At 41.8% G+C, this 19,881-nt stretch overlaps 1 protein-coding gene across 2 annotated transcripts; it reads left to right on the top strand.

The window, feature by feature from the left end:
- The first annotated feature begins 455 nt into the window (after positions 1–455).
- chrd (chordin) lies at positions 456–18,364 on the top strand. Of its 2 annotated transcripts, none has more exons than XM_028573353.1 (21): positions 456–929; positions 3,123–3,226; positions 3,380–3,506; positions 5,455–5,607; positions 6,200–6,317; positions 6,611–6,698; positions 7,813–7,954; positions 8,234–8,371; positions 8,646–8,728; positions 10,484–10,631; positions 12,032–12,138; positions 12,761–13,040; positions 13,207–13,448; positions 13,546–13,659; positions 14,716–14,907; positions 15,075–15,168; positions 15,363–15,419; positions 15,659–15,762; positions 16,005–16,268; positions 16,952–17,045; positions 17,348–18,364. In XM_028573353.1, exons 1-21 carry the CDS (start codon positions 788–790, stop codon positions 17,410–17,412), a joined length of 2,856 nt encoding a protein of 951 aa, XP_028429154.1. In that variant the 5' UTR covers positions 456–787; the 3' UTR covers positions 17,413–18,364. The 2 variants fall into 2 exon arrangements, with proteins under 2 accessions (XP_028429154.1, XP_028429155.1); XM_028573354.1 differs by lacking the exon at positions 456–929 and adding an exon at positions 1,219–1,300.
- Positions 18,365–19,881: the final 1,517 nt, after the last annotated feature.

Raw genomic sequence — 19,881 nt, 5'->3', positions numbered from 1 at the left:
GTCATTGAGTGCCGAGAAAAGCGCCTTTAAGTCAAATGTATTATTATTATTATTATTATAAGTCCCAACTTAACAAAAGTTTTGTAACTGTGATGGTGAAGGCAATGCCTTTGTCACTCTGAAAAATCAGGAAAATTACAGTGGGGAGTCACTTTTTTTTTTTTTTTTTTTTTTAGCAGAAAAGAAAATCACATTAGAAAAGCCAATACCAATTGTCGAGGGACCTTCAATTCTTTTCCACTAATAATAGGCTACTTAGCTTCACTTTGTCCCCAGAAACACAGTGGGTTAAAACGGTGTCACAAAAGTTTTGGTAGCCTATAAAATGAATCATACGCAGGCTCGTTTCCATATCTTAAGCGTTAGTGAATTGATAGGGGCGTCAATTGTCCCTTTTCCATCACCAACCCCCACTCATCCCCCCCCCCCCTCCCTCCCCCTCCGGCCTGTGGCTGCTTCAAGCTGTCAGGGAAGCAGGCTATAAAACAGAAAGGGACGGGACTCTGAGAAGGCTGCTGGTACTGAGGAAAGACATACGGTTCACTTGGCTGTGTCCTGTCTTCGGAAAACCTCTGCCTGACTGAAACTCGGATGATTTAAACAGAGGATTTAGCTAACTAAGTAATGCCAACGGACACTTGGACGTAAGGAGGAAGCTAACTTTTTTTTTTTGTAAGGGTGTGTAAATAGTCGCTTTAAGTCTACAGTGGCTATATAAAGTAATACTCTATATCGGAGGTTTGAGGGAAATATTTTGTGGAGAGACGTAAAAAGAGGGAGGTTTGGGATGCTGGTTCCCCGCGCGCTCCGCTCCTTGCTGTGCGTGCTGAGCTGCGCGTGGCTGCACACCGGAGCACCCTCGCGGCTCAAGTCACCCGCTCTGCCCATCCAGTCCGAGAGAGAACCGCTGCAATCCAAAGGCTTATCAGGTAAGACAGCTGACACATTCACTTTAAAAAAAACATGTCGTGACGTTAGACTAGGCTATATAGCGTAAAGTAGCCTACTATTGTGTGAGGTAGGCTTGTCCACAGAACGAGCACAAGAAAGTTACAAAAAATGTGTAATTTAAAATGTGACCACGACCTGGGCATGTTATGCTGTGTGTGACTGTAAAGTGACTATACATCATTAATGAATAAAGAGGAGCCAGTCGTAACATACGTTTCAGCCTTCCTTTCCGTAATGTGTCTGACACAACACACGCCATAGGAGGCAGCATCGAGCACTAACAATTTAAAATTCCAGATTTTCTTTAAATGTACGCTGTTCTTTGATATCACAAGTATGCCGAATTGCAGTGAGTATACTATTACTTTTAGCAGTTGAAGTTTAAGTATACCGTGTACATATTTATTTGCTGAAAAAAGCAAGAAAACTTTTTTTCTCATAAAGCTTGGGATGTTGTGGTGCATAGGCGTACCGGGGCTAGGTTGACCTGCAAACTGCACGCAAAGGTGAAGTGGCCCTATAACCTAAAACATATTAACAAGTAACATTTAAAGTGGAGAATAACAGTCTTCCTCCTCCACTGCAATGGCATACATAGAGCCTGGTCTACTTTTCGTGAATTGCCCATGTTTCCTTGAATTGTTCTTCAATGCCTGGGTTGCTTCATGTGTAAACTAGAGGCAAACATCTGAGTCATAACCGCAGTGAATGCCATTTGATTCATGTGTGAAAGCCCCTACGTACAAAGCTCATTGCGGTTTTCATAAGGTAACTACTCTGGAGTTCAAAACTGTGGGAACTCCACGTTAACCACCGCCTTCACGTGTAATTCACTGTTGGAAACTGTAATCAATCGATTTTCCATTACAAGCATTGGCTCCTGAGATGATTTATTTCAGCAGAGACAGAAGTGGCAGGCAAAGCGAGCGGCTCACAGCTTGGCTCCCTTTAACTGGATTGGACTGTTTAAAGTGTGTAGTCACTTTAATGAAAGAATAATGTGAACCAGGTTGGTAGCAGTGAGCAAGGCAGGCCATCAGCTCTAGTAAAGTTGGCGAGGGGTAACATCACGTCTGTGTGTGTGTGTGTGTGTGTGTGTGTGTGTGTGTGTGTGTACATACGGGATCTCAGCACACACTGCTTACAGGCTATACTATTCCTGTAGTTACAGTGTGACTAACACTCAATTATGATTTTAGTTTAGTAATAATAAAACTAAAAGTTATTTGTATCTCCTGTAACACCAATACAGTGCAGTCCCTAGGCTATATTTTAGAACAGGGATGCATTTTTTTTTTATGGTTATGGCTCTACTCCAGTACACTGGATTCCAAGTGAAACAATGACTAATGTGCTATCTCTCCGTTTTGAGAGTTTAACATATCCACATTGGGTAAGGAATTGTAACCCCTGTTTATCACATATTTTATGTGGATGTAAACACAAATACAGCACTGTAGCGTAGCCTCATAGTCATTGTTTGCCTTTCAGTTCCTATAGTTTAATGTAAACTGGATGCTCTTTATAGTACTTCTTAGCTCCTATTGCTTACTGTTGCTAACTATTACATAGCCTAGCTTTAACAGCATCAGGATGTATTAAATTACTTCATAAAACTGTACAAGTAAATAAATAAATAAATAAAGGGTTGGCCTACATTATGTGTATTTCTGGGAATCTCTGATTTTCTTTCAGTGGAACATTTTTATGTCTCCTTCCTTGCTGCTCATGGATCATTTAGATGAGACAGGATGTAAGCTTGAGTCCCAAAACTCATGAGGCATCCAGTGAGTTTCAGTTGCCTCCAACATGCCTGGGCAATGAGCTATGCAAGATTTATTTGTTGTTAAATATAAAAATGGGTACAATGGCTCAGCCTAAAGAGTTTATCACCTAATAAAAGCCTTGGAGGTGCACTTTCTCTTGCTCTTAAATATTAAGAACTTTATGCAAGTAAGGTCATATCTTCAAATGCCTCAACTAAATGCCTCTGTACTCCCAATAATTCATTCTAGCACAATTAAAAAGGACAAACCTCACATATAATTTAACTTAGTTTGTTATCGAGACTGCCTCTGGTTTGGAAAGAGCCATAGAATGGTGACCATAACTAGGCGGTTAGGTTTGACCCTGAATACAGCCATTTATAATCAGCACTGTTTGTGTTACAGGATGCTCATTTGGAGGACGATTCTATTCCCTGGAGAACACATGGCACCCAGATCTAGGAGAGCCCTTCGGTGTCATGCACTGTGTCCAGTGCATTTGCGAACCTGTAAGTTTTTTATATGTGTCACTCTCACGCAGTATCTGTGAAATAGCAGGTTAAACTAGTTTGCCCCAGAAAGGCAGAATTATTTACTGTCTTTTTTCAGATGAGATTTTGTGAGTGACTGATCTGTCTGTTTCTCTGGTGTTTCCCTGGCAGCAAAAGAGTCGCCGTGGCAAGGTTTTGGGGAAAGTTAACTGTAAGAACATCAAACAGGACTGCCCAGACCTGGATTGTGAGGATCCCATTCTGCTGCCAGGGCACTGCTGTAAAACCTGCCGTAAAGGTAATCATCTACCGACCCAATCTCACCATTTGTTGCGCTCAGGTTTTGAGATCAGAAGCTGTTTTTTTTGTTTTGTTTTTTGCTTGTGATCTAAATTCTACCTGTCCTAATGAAAGACTCATGCATGAAACAGTCAGCTGAGAAAACATGCAAGCACAGCTTAACCTTATGGGGAAAAATGCAAACATAAATTGCTGTCAGTTGTTCCCCTCCTCTTCTTTGTCACAGTGTTTGTTTATTCTATGTTTGATTCATACCACTCTATTTCTTCTTCTTTTATCTTTGTCTTCCCCTGTTGCATTCCCAGTTCCCTAGCTTTTGGCTTTTTTTTTCTTCCCTCGGGGTCAACTAGTTAGTCTTCAGAACAGCTGTTAGATGCAGTGAGCAGGTCAATTGATTTTCCATTCATCCACATCAAATGGACATTTTCTCCAACCTGCCACAACTGAAAGTGCCACCCATCTATTTAGCCTTATTCACACATTGCCACTTACCTTGTATACACACTGCTGCACACACAATTCCACCTTATTAGAGAATTAGAGCTCCCCTGCACATGCTCATACAAACACACATAGACAGGGTGGGTCTTCATGCTGCACTGTTATTCAGCAGATTGGGTGTTTTTCTACACTGTGTGTCTGGGAATGGAATGGAAAGTAAAGGTAAAGCACTGTGTGGACAACACTACTGTGGTGTGTGTGTGTGTGTGTGTGTGTGTGTGTGTGTGTGTGTGTGTGTGTTTGTGTGTCAAGAATTGGACAGGCCCAGGACTGTCTGTGTGTGTTGTGGTCAAGTTTTAAGGAAAAGGTTGAGTGTGTTTGTCTTAGCTTTGGCCCCATAGCAGCTAGTATGTATTTGTATAAGTGATGGAAAATGGTGTGTGTTTGTATGTGTTCATATGTGTGTGTGTAATGACTGGTGCACCTGAGGATACAGTGTTGTTAAGTGGGGAGAAGTGAGAGTGACACTACCCAGAAGCCCTCGAGCATGCCCAGTGGAGCAGAGGAATGAGGGAATGAGGGAATGAGGGAATGAGGGAATGAGGGGAACGATGAGATTTGTGGGTAGTGTGTGTGTGTAAATCAGACACCAAGAAAGAAAGCAGACAGTCCAGACGAGTTCCTCAGAAAACTGCCTGAGAAATAAAGTTTGTGGGTGACTAAGAGCCACTGTGTGGTTTTCTTTTTCAAGATAATGTCAGTGGGGCTGTATTTGGCTGAGTGAGCATTGATGCATGTGTCACTGTATGTGTTTCTGTGTGTGTACACCCAGACGCACAGCAGTTTTTGTGGAACAGCGGGTCATTGTTGGGATCGCACGCCAGTGTCACTACCAATTTTCCTTAAGCTTTTCAGCTGCAAGAGACTACCCTGGTTAGTTATCCCTGGCTGAGAGAGAGAGAGAGGAAGTGAGAAAGACAGAGAGAATGTGCTGTAGCCTTCAGCATTGAATTAAATTTGATGTCTGACAATGTCCCATCTATCCATCTCTCACTTTTCTTCTGTAATTTTTACCTGTCTTGCTCAACTTCGGTTTCTCTCTGGCTGATCATGTCCACACATTTCACACTCTTCATCCATACACAAAACATAATCACGTGGAAAAAAAGGCGATGCTTAAGTCTCATCTATGCACCAGACTTTGAGAACGATGTAGCAGAATGTGTTTGGTTTGATTTGGTTTATTTTGCCAGATACTAAAACAGGTTCAAAGGCAGACACTACAAGTCTATTAGAAACCAGAATGTCGCTACTGCTGATAGTATTCCTATCAGGAAATATAAAAATAATAAAATATTCCTGTTCGTACAAAATGTTATCACATTAAAATAATTGATTTAGGCCAACATTAAAAGGCTAGCATTAGCCATATATACGGGCAGTCCTACTGGTGGTCAGCAAGTATCTCACTAGCTTTTTTTCTAACTTTTGTTTTTCTTCGACAGGTGAGGATGACAAGAAACAGACAGGCTCTGTGCTGGACAGCTTTGAGTATTTCCATGAGAAGGGCAAGGATAAGGAGGATGACCTCCACAAATCATACAACGACCGGTCCTACCTTAGCTCTGAGGAGTTGGGCCCCAGGGAGAGCCGCACTGGTGAGTATGACTCCTATAGACAGGTCGCCAGACCACCAACACACCTACATTTAAACAACATCTACACAATGGGCTGTAATTTGTTAGACCAGCATAAACAATGATAAATAACTAAATAAAACTGTACAAATATAAATTATACATCAGAAAGCACATTCCTGCAGAACTTAGTTTAGTTTAGTTTATTTATTTTTTTCGGTCATCTGTTACTCACAACAGTCAAACATACATAGAGACAAGAAACAAACAAGACCGAAAAGGTGTAGGCTGAAGCCAGAGCTTATTACACCTACCCTTTTTACATAAAATTATATTTTTTCATACAAAAATGAAAGTTACAGAAACTAAGTATACATTATATACTTGTATACTTGTAACACAAGAAGTCCAATACATTTTATGCGCCTTCTGGTATTCACACTTCTGTTTTATATTTGTTAATCACCTTATATTTAAATAATAGTAACTTACACATACAGGCATGCACATTTACACACACTCAAACACACAGAATAATAAAAAATATTAAAACAGGAACGTTTATCATAGCATATGTTAGTAAGTGCCTTTCTAACCTTCTCTCCTTCTGCAGACTTTGTTGCAGTGTTGACAGGAGCGACGGAATCATGGCTGCCCAGCTCCAATGGTGTTGCCAGAGCTCGCTTCTCTCTGACCAGAACTAGCCTGGCCTTCTCCATCACATACCAGAGGTAAAACACACAGCGAGTCGGAGCTGACACGTCCATGTCCTTGGCTTGTTTTGTAACTTTGATCTCTGAAAGTGGTGCTCTTTTCTTTTTCTGATTATCCTCGGTAGCATCGCCCATCCTTTCCTCTACAAATATAAAAGACGTTACAATCTGTTGTTTCAACCATCATTTAGCTGTAGCACTCAGCATGAAGAAGTAGCAAAAGTAGTGAGTTGTAAAAGAATTGAGCTATGTCTGTGAAAATGCATTACATTTTTTCAATTTGTATCTCTCTGTCTTCCCTTACTGATCAGAATGGGCCGCCCCAGTAAAATAGGCTTCCTGGATTCAGATGGGACCATTGCTTTTGAGTACAGAGTCCCCAAGGGACAGTCAGACATGGTAAGACATCACATAAATAGAAAATCATCCCTTCTTGCTTCTATTGATGTTGTTCTGATAATGTGACTATGTGTGTCTGTGTGTTTTCTGAGAGAGAGAGAGAGAGAGAGAGAGAGAGAGAGAGAGTGGTGTGATGAATGCTCTCACTCCGTGACTCTATGTTCAAACTCTGACTTTTTCTCCCATAATTCACTCTGCAATAATAAACGATAAACACACTCACAGACACAGTGACACTTCCTTCCTGCTTCATTGCCTCTTTCTAAACATCACAAACAGAGTCTGATTGCAGTAAACATCAACACTCACTCACTCACTCACTCACTCACTCACTCACTCACTCACTCACTCACTCACTCACTCAAAAGGTTACATGAGGGAGAACCTTCCATCAGGTCAGAGGTATACAAGACTGAGTTTAATAAAAGGCCAATATTATCCTAATAAATCAGTAAAGTGATATGTTGGTGTAACAGTAGTACCCATGCATCCATGTCCACATCCTCCATAAGGGCTGGCTCGATCATTACACATCATTTCCTGCCAAAATACACACACACATCTCCTCATTCCATTTCAAAACTAAACTCTGTTTAGCGAGGCAGGAGCCCCCTAAATACAGGTCCCAGAAATTGGCCTATTATTATTTTTAGATAAATGTCAGTGTCAAGCACAAGAGGACCTTAGAGAAAACACTCTGAACAAGGGGGGAGGTGAGGGACTTTGCTGGACCAAAAACCTTTGGAAAGAGAATTGTTCACGTGTTACATCACTGCTTAGCAGGGGGACAGAGAATATCGCTAATTAAAAAGGAGATTAACCCTGAACTGAAAGTTATGAGGTGTCGGCACACTGCCACATCTCGTCCCTCCGCTCTCAGGGAGGGAGAAGTCGTGGCTTTATATCGGCTGAGAGCCTGGGGTTGAGAGTACAATCACGTGGTTGTTGATGTATTCAGCAGATGTGCATGTTTTGCTTTTTCATGAGTGAGAGATGTATGAAAATGTTTGGTGACTATAGGCCGAGTATGTTTTTTTGATATTCATGGACAAATTCCGTCTACACTGCGACCATACTGCAGCTTACCTGCCTGTGTTTCGGCCTGTGTGTGTAGATCTGTGGAGTATGGAACAACCTGGCGAAGCCTCAAATGCGACAGCTGCAGTCCGAGCAGATGCGCATCAGCATGACCACATCTACGAGCAGACGAGAAGAAGTGGAGGGGAAGATCATCAAACACAGGGCACTGTTTGCTGGTGCGTGTGCATGCAGGATATTATAGCATTCTGATGGTTTCTTCTTTGTAATGTTCATTATGACATTTGTATGTCTTAGTCTTTGTGTTGTAGTACACAGTAAACTCAATATTTACAAAGCAGTGGAATTGTATACGTTCTCATGTAATCTTAAAAAGCCTTGCATGGCTTAATATAGCTAAAAAGTGGGGACTTTGTTTACCGAGAGGTATTTGTATAGGAGTCCTCTAACAGAATACAGATACTCAATATGGTAATGTGCATGTGTGTTGTGTACAGAGACATTCAGTTCAACGCTGACATCGGAGGAGGAGAACTCAAGCATGGGAGGCCTCGCCATGTTGACACTGAGTGACACAGAGAACAACCTCCACTTCATCCTCATCCTTCAAGGCCTCATCAAACAAAAAGACAAAGGTGGGAAGCTTGAGTTGGCACTGAGATGTAGAGAAAATGTAACTTGTTTTACTTGTAAATTGTATTTAATGTTACAAACTGAGATTCCTTACCCCTGCAGGAGCTATTATGGTGCCCTTAAACCAAACGCTTGTTTTACAGTTCCTCCAAGGAAAGTACAGGTTAAATAAAACCTGGGACAAGAATCTGATTTTGTGATCTCTGTTGCCATTTCAGTCTATCAGTTTCTACCAATTTCATCTCAGTGCTTCTAAATCTGTCTCTCTCTCCCCAGAGCCCCTTTTGGTGCCCATCCGAGTCCAGCTTGTGTACCGACAACACATCCTGAGAGAGCTCCGAGCCAACATCACCTCTCATGTAAGTAACAACAGACAATAACAAAGGTCAACAGTTTCCAATGGGCTTTTAAAGGCTGATGCCGACAGTAAAAGCTGTTGTTAGTATTTTGTACCAAATATTTTTATCTTCACGTCTGAAAAATAGAAAAGTTTCAGTGTTTCCCCACAAATTATTTGGAAAAACTATGCAAACCCCCCACAATATTCAGAATGAAATAAGTGGGAGGTTTTAGGGAAAAGTGTTAAACGATGAATTAAGTGGTAACTGGAGGGGGAGCAGTGTTGTTGGTTAGGAACATATAACACAGCCACACACTTCCTCCTCTCCGAGACGGATGTGGTTTGGTCACCACATCCTAGCGCTGTTGTCTGATCACAGCTAACTACCCTGAGACATGACAAGAAAAATGGATGGAGAGGAAGAGTGAGGAGGAAAACAAGAGAAGAGAGAAAGTGTGCGAGAGGAACTTTTGCAGGAGACAGATGTGAGCAAGGGATGAGAGACCCAGAGGAGAGAGGGGAGGGATGGGGGAGGTAGAGAGGATGGACTGCGTACACACTCGTCACACATGTCAGTGGTTAGTGGTCTGTGGGCTGAGATGGATAGAGGGAGGAAGGAGGCAGGAGGAGGAGTGATGAAAGGCGGGCCTGTTTTTAATTCTGCCAGGAATTGCGTGAAGGGCCGCTTTCGAGCCTAGCGGTGAGAGGGGCCATCCGTGAGAAATATGCAAAAAGTTTGAGCTCAGCAACTGCTACATGACCCCTGTAAGTGTCCTCGAGCTAGATGCAGAAACCCAAACCGCTGACTCATCTCAAGTCTAGCTAAATAACAGAGGCTCATAAACAACAGAGTGTACATCATTTTTAGCTGAAAGGGATACTTGCCTTTATTTTTCCATCTCTAAATACACACACAAAGACAAGCAAACACATTTTTAAATGTGTGAAATCATTTTTTTATTGGACCAGTAATTCTGACAGTGTCCTGATTTACACAAGACCCCAATAAATCCTTTTGCACCTTACTCCCCTCTCACTATTCTATCCATTCACTTTCCCCAATATAAGTCACATTCTCTCTGTCCAGCCCCTTCTCCATTCCCACTCTGTTTTGGCTCCTCGCTGTGTGGATTTATGGTACATGTATATTTATATTGAACCGAGGCCCTGAAGTCATAAATGTAACATTTCTTCAACACGCTCGTACATCTGTCCTATTACTCCAACATTTTTCAATGGCCTGACCAACACCCCCAGTCTCTCCTGGAGTCCAGTCGGCCTGCTTGAAATTAAACCTCAATATGAAACGTGTCAAGACAATGACAAAAAGTCATATTTTTTACCAAGAATTTAGGAGTTTGTAAGCGTGGTGATTTCAAATTGTGTCTTTTATGTAACATAACTGTCTATGTCCTTAATGGTTTCAGAGTTTGTGATGTCTTTGTGATTGCTGAATTCATCTTCTTTTAAGAGATGTTACTGTTCTGGGATCTGTTTTGCTTTCTGTTCTCATCTGGTCTTTGTCTGATTTAAACTAAATGGATACGTTCGTTTTAGTTGGAAACATGTCACCAATCTGTCTTTTGTTTAAATAAGTTGGGGATTGGTTACTCTGGTAACATGTCAGCGTTGTACTAACATAATGTCAACAAGATCTTAACAGCATAATATTACATTTTCATTTCTGGTGTTGAAAAGGCATTACAAAGTTTTATATTTATTGACTTGTTGACCCGCGTATAGCAACTCACGTTAACGGTTTTAATCTGTGCAGGATCCAGACTTTGCAGAGGTGCTGACAGACCTGAATAGCCGCGAACTGTTCTGGTTATCTCGTGGTCAGCTGGAGATCACCGTGGCAACCGAGGGTCAGGAATCCCGACAAATCTCTGGCTTCATCACCGGCAGGAAATCTTGTGACAGTAAGTGTCCCCGCAATCAAACCCCTTTACACATGTGAAGAACTGAAAACATGTTTTCTTCATGTCTCTCTTCCCATCATTCCAACAAACAGAGGTTGCTAAGATTGTGTTTTGCGCTGTCGTTGGTTTGTACTAGTTCATCTGTGGCTGTTTTTTGTCATTCTCCTCTATAAATACTTGTTCTCTTTCTTTCTGTCTCGATCCTTTCAAGTCTTATCGCTGGGGGAAAACCATGTTTATAGACCTCTGTTTGACTTGGTGGCCCACCAAGACTGTGTATGCATGTTTGTCTGTCTGTCTGTGTGCGTGTGTGTGTGTGTGTGTGTGTGTGTGTGTGTGTGTGTGTGTGTGTGTGTGTGTATGTCACAAAGAAAGATATCGGTTTTTGGAATGTTGTGGCCAGACCAAACGTCTGAAACCGTTGCCTGAAAAGCATGCACACATGGTCTTTTCATGGGATGCATATTTGACCATGAACATCAAACATCAAGGTGTCCATCACTTTGACACCTTGAAAGACGCTTTCATCGTCTAACACATGCAATGCCATGCACATAAACAGACACAAATATGTAAAAGATGTTTTCTTAGTCCAAATTTTACACACTGACTGAACTGACATGCAGTGGTGCTGCCAAGGTCCCAGTCTGCTGGTGTTTCAGTACTGTGATTAACAGCTTGACGTTATGTGTGAAGAATTCAAACCCAACACACTCCCATCCCTCTCTTTCCTCCTCCTTTACTTTCCTGCTCTCCTTCTTCCAGTCTCTCCGTTTTCTGCTGTCCCATTTTTGTATATCTTTGACGTCATTTCTCCTCGCTGACTTTTTTCTGTCTCCATGTCATTTTCAGAACTTTTCTCTGCACTTTTCTTATCCTTCTCTGTTACTCATTCCCTCCTGTCCTCTCAGCTCAATCTTTTTAAGCCTGCTGCATTCAGCAAGGGTTACCTCATTCTAAGGCTTAACCTTGGGTGTGTGTGTGTGTGTGTGTGTGTGTGTGTGTGTGTGTGTGTGTGTGTGTGTGTGTGTGTGTGTGTGAGACAGACATTGCAACAATATGTAACATGTATGTTTTTGGCAGAAGGTCACGCACACAATTTCGCGAGCATACGCGCCTCTTGATTAGTGGTTACATTAAATCTGTCCTCTCAATGACTGTTTCTTGGTGAAGGGATGACATTCTGGTTATGTGGCTTCTATGAGTGTGTGGTTGCAGAACGTGAGGAAATGTAATGTGTCCCCCTTCTTCTCCCTCCTTCAACCATATAGTTAAACTTTAGTTTAGGGGGGGAATTCCGAGGGGAAAAGTGATGATTATAGATAAGTAATTTGAACAGGAATGCGCTCTAGAGTGGATTTTTTTTTTTTTATATATTAATCTGTCTTTGTTTGGCTCAGCTATTCAGAGTGTGATGTCCAGCAATGATGCACTGACCCCGGGGAAGACAGGAGGTGTGGGATCCGCTATCTTCAACCTCCATGATAATGGCACACTGGACTACCAGGTATGGATATTTCTAAATAAATACATTTTTGATAGTTACAGCATTACGCAAATAAACACAATTATTGTTTTGTTCTAATGTCTTGTTGGTATAGTTGATAATAGTAAAACAAAAAAAATTTCACTTTTCTTGAGATTGCAACATGTTTATCTGCGGTTTAGGTTTTAGTTGAAATGTTTGTGATGGTGTAAACTGGATGAGAAAGGAAATTAATCATTTAACCACGAGACAATCTTCCATCCAAAAAACTGAATATCACCATTTTTTATGGGGAGTTCTCTGTCTCTCTCTAAAAAATGGGCTTAAACTGACTAAGCATTAATAAACCAGGCCAAAATCAAGCTGATCTCATATCAAACCAAACCACAAAAAAGAGCTGTCCTTGACATGTTTTAAGAAATAAAATACTCTGCTTTGAATAATATTGTGTCTAACATGATTTTTCCACAAAAAAAAGAAAAGATATATATATATATATATATATATATATATATATATATATATATATATGTATATAACAGCCAGCACATCATTCTGCACAGTGAAGGTTAAACATCCAAGTGAAGGAACCATAATCAAAACATTTTTCCCTCATCATTTCTCCCTCATCCCCACCATCTAGGTTCAGGTCGCAGGTCTCACCAGTGACTTTGTAGGCCTAACTATCGAGTTGAAGCCACGGCGGCGAAACAAGCGAACTGTGCTGTATGACCTGACGCCAGAGTACAACAAGGCCACAGGCCAGGCGCAGGGCAGCTGGACTCGTCTGGAGGCCCGACACATCCACATGCTGCTGCAGAACGAACTGTTCATCAATGTGGCCACGGCACACGGCCAGGAGGGGGAGCTCAGGGGGCAGATTAGGGCCCTGCTCTACAGCGGCCTGGAGGCACCCAGATATGGTACGGATTGATGGAAGCAGGGGATGGAGAAGGGCAAGGGAGGGAGGTCATGGAATTCATAAAATACATGCAAATGCTTTCTAAATGTGCTGTGCATAGCAGAACAATGTCACAAATGTTTTCAAGTCCTGGATGCACGCTTTATTACCAATTTCCCTTCTTTCAGAGTTGCCCACTCCTCTGGCTGGCCACTTTGTGTTTCCACCAGTCAGAACTGGTGCCTCTGGCCATGCCTGGGTGTCCGTGGACAAACATTGTCACCTGCATTATGAAATCGTTGTCGCAGGCCTCAGCAAGGCCGACGACCTGACTGTGAACGCCCATCTCCACGGACTGGCTGAGATTGGAGAAATAGATGACAGCAGCACCACTCACAAAAGGCTGCTGACTGGTTTCTACGGCTCACAGGTAAATCAGTGTGTACACACATACAAATGAATGCAAATAGATGTAAAAATACACACTCATACAGAAACAAACTCAAACACACTCTCCTCTCCTCCAGGCTCAGGGTGTGTTAAAGGAAATCAGTATTGAGTTACTGCAACACCTGGACCAAGGAACAGCCTTCATCCAGGTCAGCACCAAGATGAACCCCCGAGGAGAAATACGAGGACGGGTATGTAAAGAAATGCTACAACTTATATAACAATAATTTGTGGCTGGGACTTTATTAAATCCATTATTCATATTGAAGCAGTTTCCTCTGTCAAAAGAATAGGTCTTGATTTTCACTCAGGCTTAGAGAGTTGCAAATATTTCTAAAACAAGTCTCTGTTTCAATTCATTTCAATTTTATTTATAGTGTCACATAATGACAGAAGTTATCTCACGACACTTTACAGATAGAGTAGGTCTAGACCACACTCTTTAATTTACAAAGATGCCATAGAGAGTTAAAATGTTGGCTCCGGTCAGAAAGTACCTCTAAGAAGGACCATGTCAAAGCCCCAAACCCAAGATTCATCAAGTAACTATATTTGTTTAATTTAGAAGTTAGTATAATTTAGTTTTTGCTTCATTCTCATGCCCTGTTAGCAATATTATTATATTTGAATGGGAGTCCTAGGGGCACTACTATGATAGCATCAAAATCGCTATTTTTAAAACACTAAGAAGGCTCCACACAACATAAAACTTTGCTCAAAGTCTCACCAGGGGCTCTACACAGCGTTGAGAACATTGTTTGTGTTCACGGAGTTTACTAAAAAGAAAGGTTTTGAGCAACTCACGTTAGCAGCTGTTGTTTACGCTAGCCGCCATTTTGCCAGTCCAAAAGAGCCGATCGAAGAGAAGGCCATTTGACCGAAAACGAGAATACAGTAAATCTTAAAAGTGGCGTTTCCGTCCTAATTATGCTTTTAAATGAAAGTTTGACTCGGGTATATTGACAAAAAGACCCTAGGTTGCATTTTGGCGAGAGTTACGCTTTAAGGAACAATCAACACGTCAGCTTGAGACCAGCCTTGCGTCAGGTGTGGCCAACACATCTCTAATGTTCTAACCACCCTTTCTCTTTTTTGCTTTTCTCTGTCTCCCCCCCCCCTGCTTTCATCTCAACACATTTCGCCCACCACTACATCGACCTCATTTGTGCTGTATTCTTGTTTTTCCTTCATGTCCTCCACCTCCATCGATCCCTTTGTTTTGTTTTCTACACATTTCCTCTGTCCAGGTCCATGTGCCAAATAACTGTGAGTTTGGGACCACGGGGGAGATGGAGGAGTCTGAGTTTGACGACCTCTTTGCAAAGGACCCAGAGGAGCTGAAGAAAGACCCCCATACCTGCTTCTTTGAGAACCAGCATCACGCTCATGGCTCCCACTGGACTCCCATCTACGACAAATGCTTCTCTTGTAGCTGCCAGGTAAAGACAGGTCAACAATTTGGCACTAAAACATTAAAGCATTTGAAGAGAAGCTGGGCTGTACATTAGTTTGCCGTCCATATAAAGTGCATGTTAGTATTGAATTTTGTATATCATCTTATGGCACAAATAAAATGTACTGTCTTCTTTCTGCATTTTTTCTGCAGAAGCGAACTGTGATCTGTGATCCAGTCATCTGTCCGGTGTTGACCTGCTCCCAAACCATTCAGCCTGAGGACAAGTGCTGTCCCATTTGTGATGGTGAGACAGACATATTTTGATTGTACATGAGATATATGAATGTATGCAATATCATGTTTTATAGTAGTTATTCTGCTTTGAGTCCCTGGTTGTGAGTTATTATTTTGGATGAATTCCCAAAGTGCTCCCAACAGAAATCATAAAGTTGAAAACTAATTATGTTTTTATGACTCCATTTATTTTTTCCTGTTCAGAGAGGAAGGATCCCAAGGACATGAAAGTTCCAGAGAGGGTGGATGAACACCCTGAAGGTAGGTACTGCTTCTCCTGTCTCTGACTTACCTTCTCTCCTTCTCTTTGTTTCGTTTTCTTTTAGATTTTTCTCTGAAGGATTTTCTCTTGTAGTGTGTCTTTTCGTTTTACATGTGCAGTATATACTGCATTTATTTCATTGCATTTCCACCTACACTTAAAAATCACCTCAATCATTCAGACATTTTCTTGCTGACTGGCCTCTGTAACCCGTTTTCTCCTCTTTCCTTTCTCTCAGGTTGTTACTTTGAAGGGGACCAGAAGATGCACGCCCCGGGAACCACATGGCATCCCTTTGTACCTCCCTTTGGCTACATTAAATGTGCTGTCTGCACGTGCAAGGTAAATATACATCAATAAACCCACTCACATCTGGCTGGATCTACTTTCCAAAATCCCTTAATGGATCATTTATCTTGTATTAGACTGCAAAGAAGCTGGGGCATACGTGTATTTCTCGTAAGTTAAACCTTGGGGAATGTTCAGACTTTGTGGAAAAAGCAATAAGTCAGCTGCAGCTTCTGTTTGTGCTGGAAAGAAAGAATTGCTGCTAACCTTCCGCTAATGCTACATTATATCCATAGGGGTCTTCGGGAGAGGTGCACTGTGAGAAGGTGACGTGTCCGATGTTGACCTGCAGTCATCCAGTAAGACGTAACCCCTCCGACTGCTGTAAGGAGTGTCCAGAGGAGGAGATGACTCCAGCAGGCCTGGAGCACAGCGACATGATGCAAGCAGATGGCCCGAGGCACTGCAAATTTGGCAAGAACTATTACCAGAACAGTGACAACTGGCATCCCTGGGTACCAATGGTGGGGGAGATGAAATGCATCAACTGCTGGTGTGATGTAAGTATTGAGGCTGCCAAGAAATAAGACCCAAGTGTAAATATTACTTTGCTGACATTTTACTGAAATATAAGTAAAGTTGTTGGGTTATAAAAATGACTTCAAGGAGCCCCATTAAAAGTTATTCTTTCAAAGTTATGTTTTGAAGTAGAATATCGAAATACTGTACACAGTTCACCGATAGTTCAAACTGAATTCTTTCAACATAACAAAATAAAAGCGCTCTGATAAAGATGATCTAAAGCCAGTACTTTAGCAGATGTGTTGTACTTGTGCATGGAGTCTTTTTTTTTTATCTAATTAGATTTTTTAAAGCTGCTCTACTCAATATTTTTATATGATCAATGGGCCAAATGACAATGTGTAATGTGAAAGGAGTCACAGAGCAACGTCAACTCTGCAAATCCCCTCAGCTCTACGGAACGGTCATTGACAGTTTCCAAACAGCAGACAGACCGAGTTAGCAATATCAGCTGGTGAACATAGTGAGAGTATTTAGCAGCTTAAGATCCACATAGAGACCAAAAATAGAGCTAAAAGGAGAGTGAAAGTTGATCTGGCATTAAGATAAAATATCATCTTACATAATGATATGCATTCCTGTCATGTGTCTTTTTTTACCTGTGCGTCTACATTTTGCCTCGTTTCACCAACCCGTCATCTTCCTCTCTTATTGTCCACAGCATGGTGTGACCAAGTGTCAGAAAAAGCAATGTCCAGTACTTACCTGCACCAACAGCACCCGCACAGAGGGCGCGTGCTGTCCGGAATGCCTTGGTGAGCAATGAAAACACCCCCCCACACGCACACAACACCAGCAGGGCCTACCCTGATACACCTGAACATTTTCCACGCCAGCATACGTAACCTCCGATACGATGGAGGTCACTGCTTGGCCAGAAACGTGCAATGACAGTCTGATAAGTGTACAGTGAAATGTTCTTCATTTACGCACATCTAAAAACTTCAAACAGGGAGCTAACATGGTTAAAAAAAAAATTTATGTTTTGTTTTTCTGTCTCGATCATGATTCAAATGCGGCTTTAACTTAATACAGAAATTTTTCTGTTCTTCCTTAGATTCCAAAGAGGAAGACGACCAGGTGATGAAAGCTCCAGACAAAAGGCGAACCTGGAGACACTGATCTGTGTGGACCCGCAAAAACAACACCAAACCCTCCTCTACCCATTTAACCGATCCCATCTCTGATGGACCCAAACCCAGAGCTGCACACTGGGTTCCCCCCCCCCCCCACCTCACACCCACCCAACCCCAGCTTCAGGATTGTAATGGACAGAGAAGAGCAGAGATGGAGATATGATAAAATATGAAACAGAAATGTTCCAAAGACTCGTTAAGTGAAGGGATGAAGCTATGAAGAGGCCCAACCGGACTTTACAGACTTTTTCTGCTTCCTGCCTTTCCGATTTCGCTGGAATCTTCTTTTTGCTCCGTTTTTCAAAACAGCTCCAACAGGACAGGAGGTATATTCATGTAGAAATATAACACAGCTGTCCAATGGGATTCTCAGCTTTGTGTGAAGGGCAAACTTTGGTAAGGTTGTGCCAGTTGAATTGTATTGACAGGGCTTCTTTTTGAAGTACAGCCGTAGCTACTGTAGCTCTCACCGCTCTCACTGGATACAGAGGAAAGGGTTGCTTAAATCTGTGTGAATGTGTATATGTGTGAATGTGGCTATGTTTGTGTGTGTGTACCAGTAAAGAATATGACCAATCAGTAATACAGAAACACAGTTCTGGGTGGCAAAGCAGGGTTAAAAAAAAAATGTAACAGTGAAAATCTGGAAATGTTCCTTCAGCCTGTCTGCAGCTTAGATGATTAGTTGTGAGATTCTATCTCCACCATCAGGATCAGCGGCGTTTCATTGGAAGAGAAGTTTGAACGGCTTCAGCTGATTGTTATTTCAGTGTTATACTAAAATGAGCTTTGCCTTCACCTCCTGTTGATCTCATTGCTTCTCTGCTTTGGTTGTTCCTATTTCTGTTTCAAATTAGGTAATATTTGTATGATTTTTTTTTTTTCTATTATTGTTGTTTAATGAAAAATGAAGCTGGTTTGTATTTTGTATTTATTGAATGGTGTGGCGACAAAAATAAAAAAAAGATGTCTGTTGGTAAAAGAGGGAATACCTGTGGGTTTGTTTTGGACCCTGTAGCTAATAATCCCTCCCTGGTTCCCTTTTTTTTTTTTTTTTTTTGCAGTTATATCTTCGTTTTTCATCTGGAGTCCTTGGGATTTTAGTTTTCCACTCTGTTGCTTTCTTTCTCTTTCTTTCCCTCTGTTTCTCTTTCCTCACAGTTTTTCACATATGGAGAGGAATTAAAAAGAGGAATGACAGGCCAGAGTGACCCGACTTAATCCTTTGTTTTGTCCTTTCTCTTTCTCCATTGTTCTATCTCTGCCTCTTCACTCTTCACCTACACTTCATTATCTTCCACATTTCTTTTCTCATCTGTAATTTTCTCCTGTTCCTTTCTTTCTTTCCTTGTTGTATCATTTCTCCTCATATCCTTGTTATTTCATTTCCTGCTGTCTCTTTTTAGACCGTATATCCTTTCCCCCCCTTTCCTTATCTTTCCTTTCCTGTTTTTCCTCTCCTCTTCTCTGCTTTCCTTTCCCTTCCTTTCATTTCCTCTCCTCTTCTTGCTTGCTTTCCTCCTCAGTCACCACATGTGCTCAGCAAGGTTTTGTCCCTTACATACCTCCCCATGTAAAACACACACACACACACACACACACACACACACACACACAGAGTGCAGACAGACTGAAACATAAACACATATTCACAGATGTACACATGTACAAACTCCTGAATCAGGAACACACACATTGCCAAAGGGCAAGCAGAAATCTTTCCAATAAACACACACACACACACACACACACACACACACACACACACACACACACACACACACACACTGCTGCTGCACTCTGCTGGCCAAAACAAGGTATTACACAAAATTTCTCTCAAAAAAAACAGCTGGTTGAAAGTGCTTCTGCTGGCACCTGTTGACCTCCCAGAGTGTGTGACTAAAGGCATGTTGGAAAGTCATCATCAGGCAAGTATGGGGGGGGGGGGGGTCATAGGTTAAGCATTCTTAGCTACTGTCTGTGGCAGCCTGTGAAGAAGCATGAAACATGTACCAGCCTGAGACCTGCATCTGCACGTGTGTGTGCGTGAGTAACTATAAAAGTACCGCACACAATTTGCGATGACAACCAAATAAATTCATTCTTCTCTAACATTAATATGCCTAAGCTTAACCCTGATCACACAAGGAAGTTAGAGTCGCCTATAACTGGAGCAGAAATAAGGAAAGCTGTGTCATTAATGAACACCGGGAAATCACCAGGTTATGACGGATTTCCGGTGGAATATTATATAGGGTACATAGACATTCTTGCCCCAGTCTTGGTGAAGGTGTATCAGGAGGCATTTGAAAAAGGGCACATGCCGCCAACATTTAATGAAGCTTTAATATCTCTGATTCCAAAGAAAGACAGAGACATAACAGACCCATCTAATTTCAGACCTATTAGCCTGCTTAATCTGGACTTTAAAATACTCACAAATGTGCTGGCTCTA

Source organism: Perca flavescens, chromosome 3, assembly GCF_004354835.1.
Source record: "Perca flavescens isolate YP-PL-M2 chromosome 3, PFLA_1.0, whole genome shotgun sequence".
In the NCBI taxonomy this organism is placed as follows: domain Eukaryota; kingdom Metazoa; phylum Chordata; class Actinopteri; order Perciformes; family Percidae; genus Perca; species Perca flavescens.
The sequence above is the reverse complement of the archived record's forward strand: the minus strand, read 5'-3'. Positions and strand labels throughout refer to the sequence as shown.

Bases quoted from the DNA above. Each gene is read 5' to 3' on its own strand.
- chrd (XM_028573353.1), top strand. From the start codon at position 788: ATGCTGGTTCCCCGCGCGCTCCGCTCCTTGCTGTGCGTGCTGAGCTGC. The intron at 6,318-6,610 runs GTAAAACACACA...CTTACTGATCAG, and splicing joins TTCTCCATCACATACCAGAG to AATGGGCCGCCCCAGTAAAA. The intron at 15,420-15,658 runs GTAGGTACTGCT...CCTTTCTCTCAG, and splicing joins GGTGGATGAACACCCTGAAG to GTTGTTACTTTGAAGGGGAC.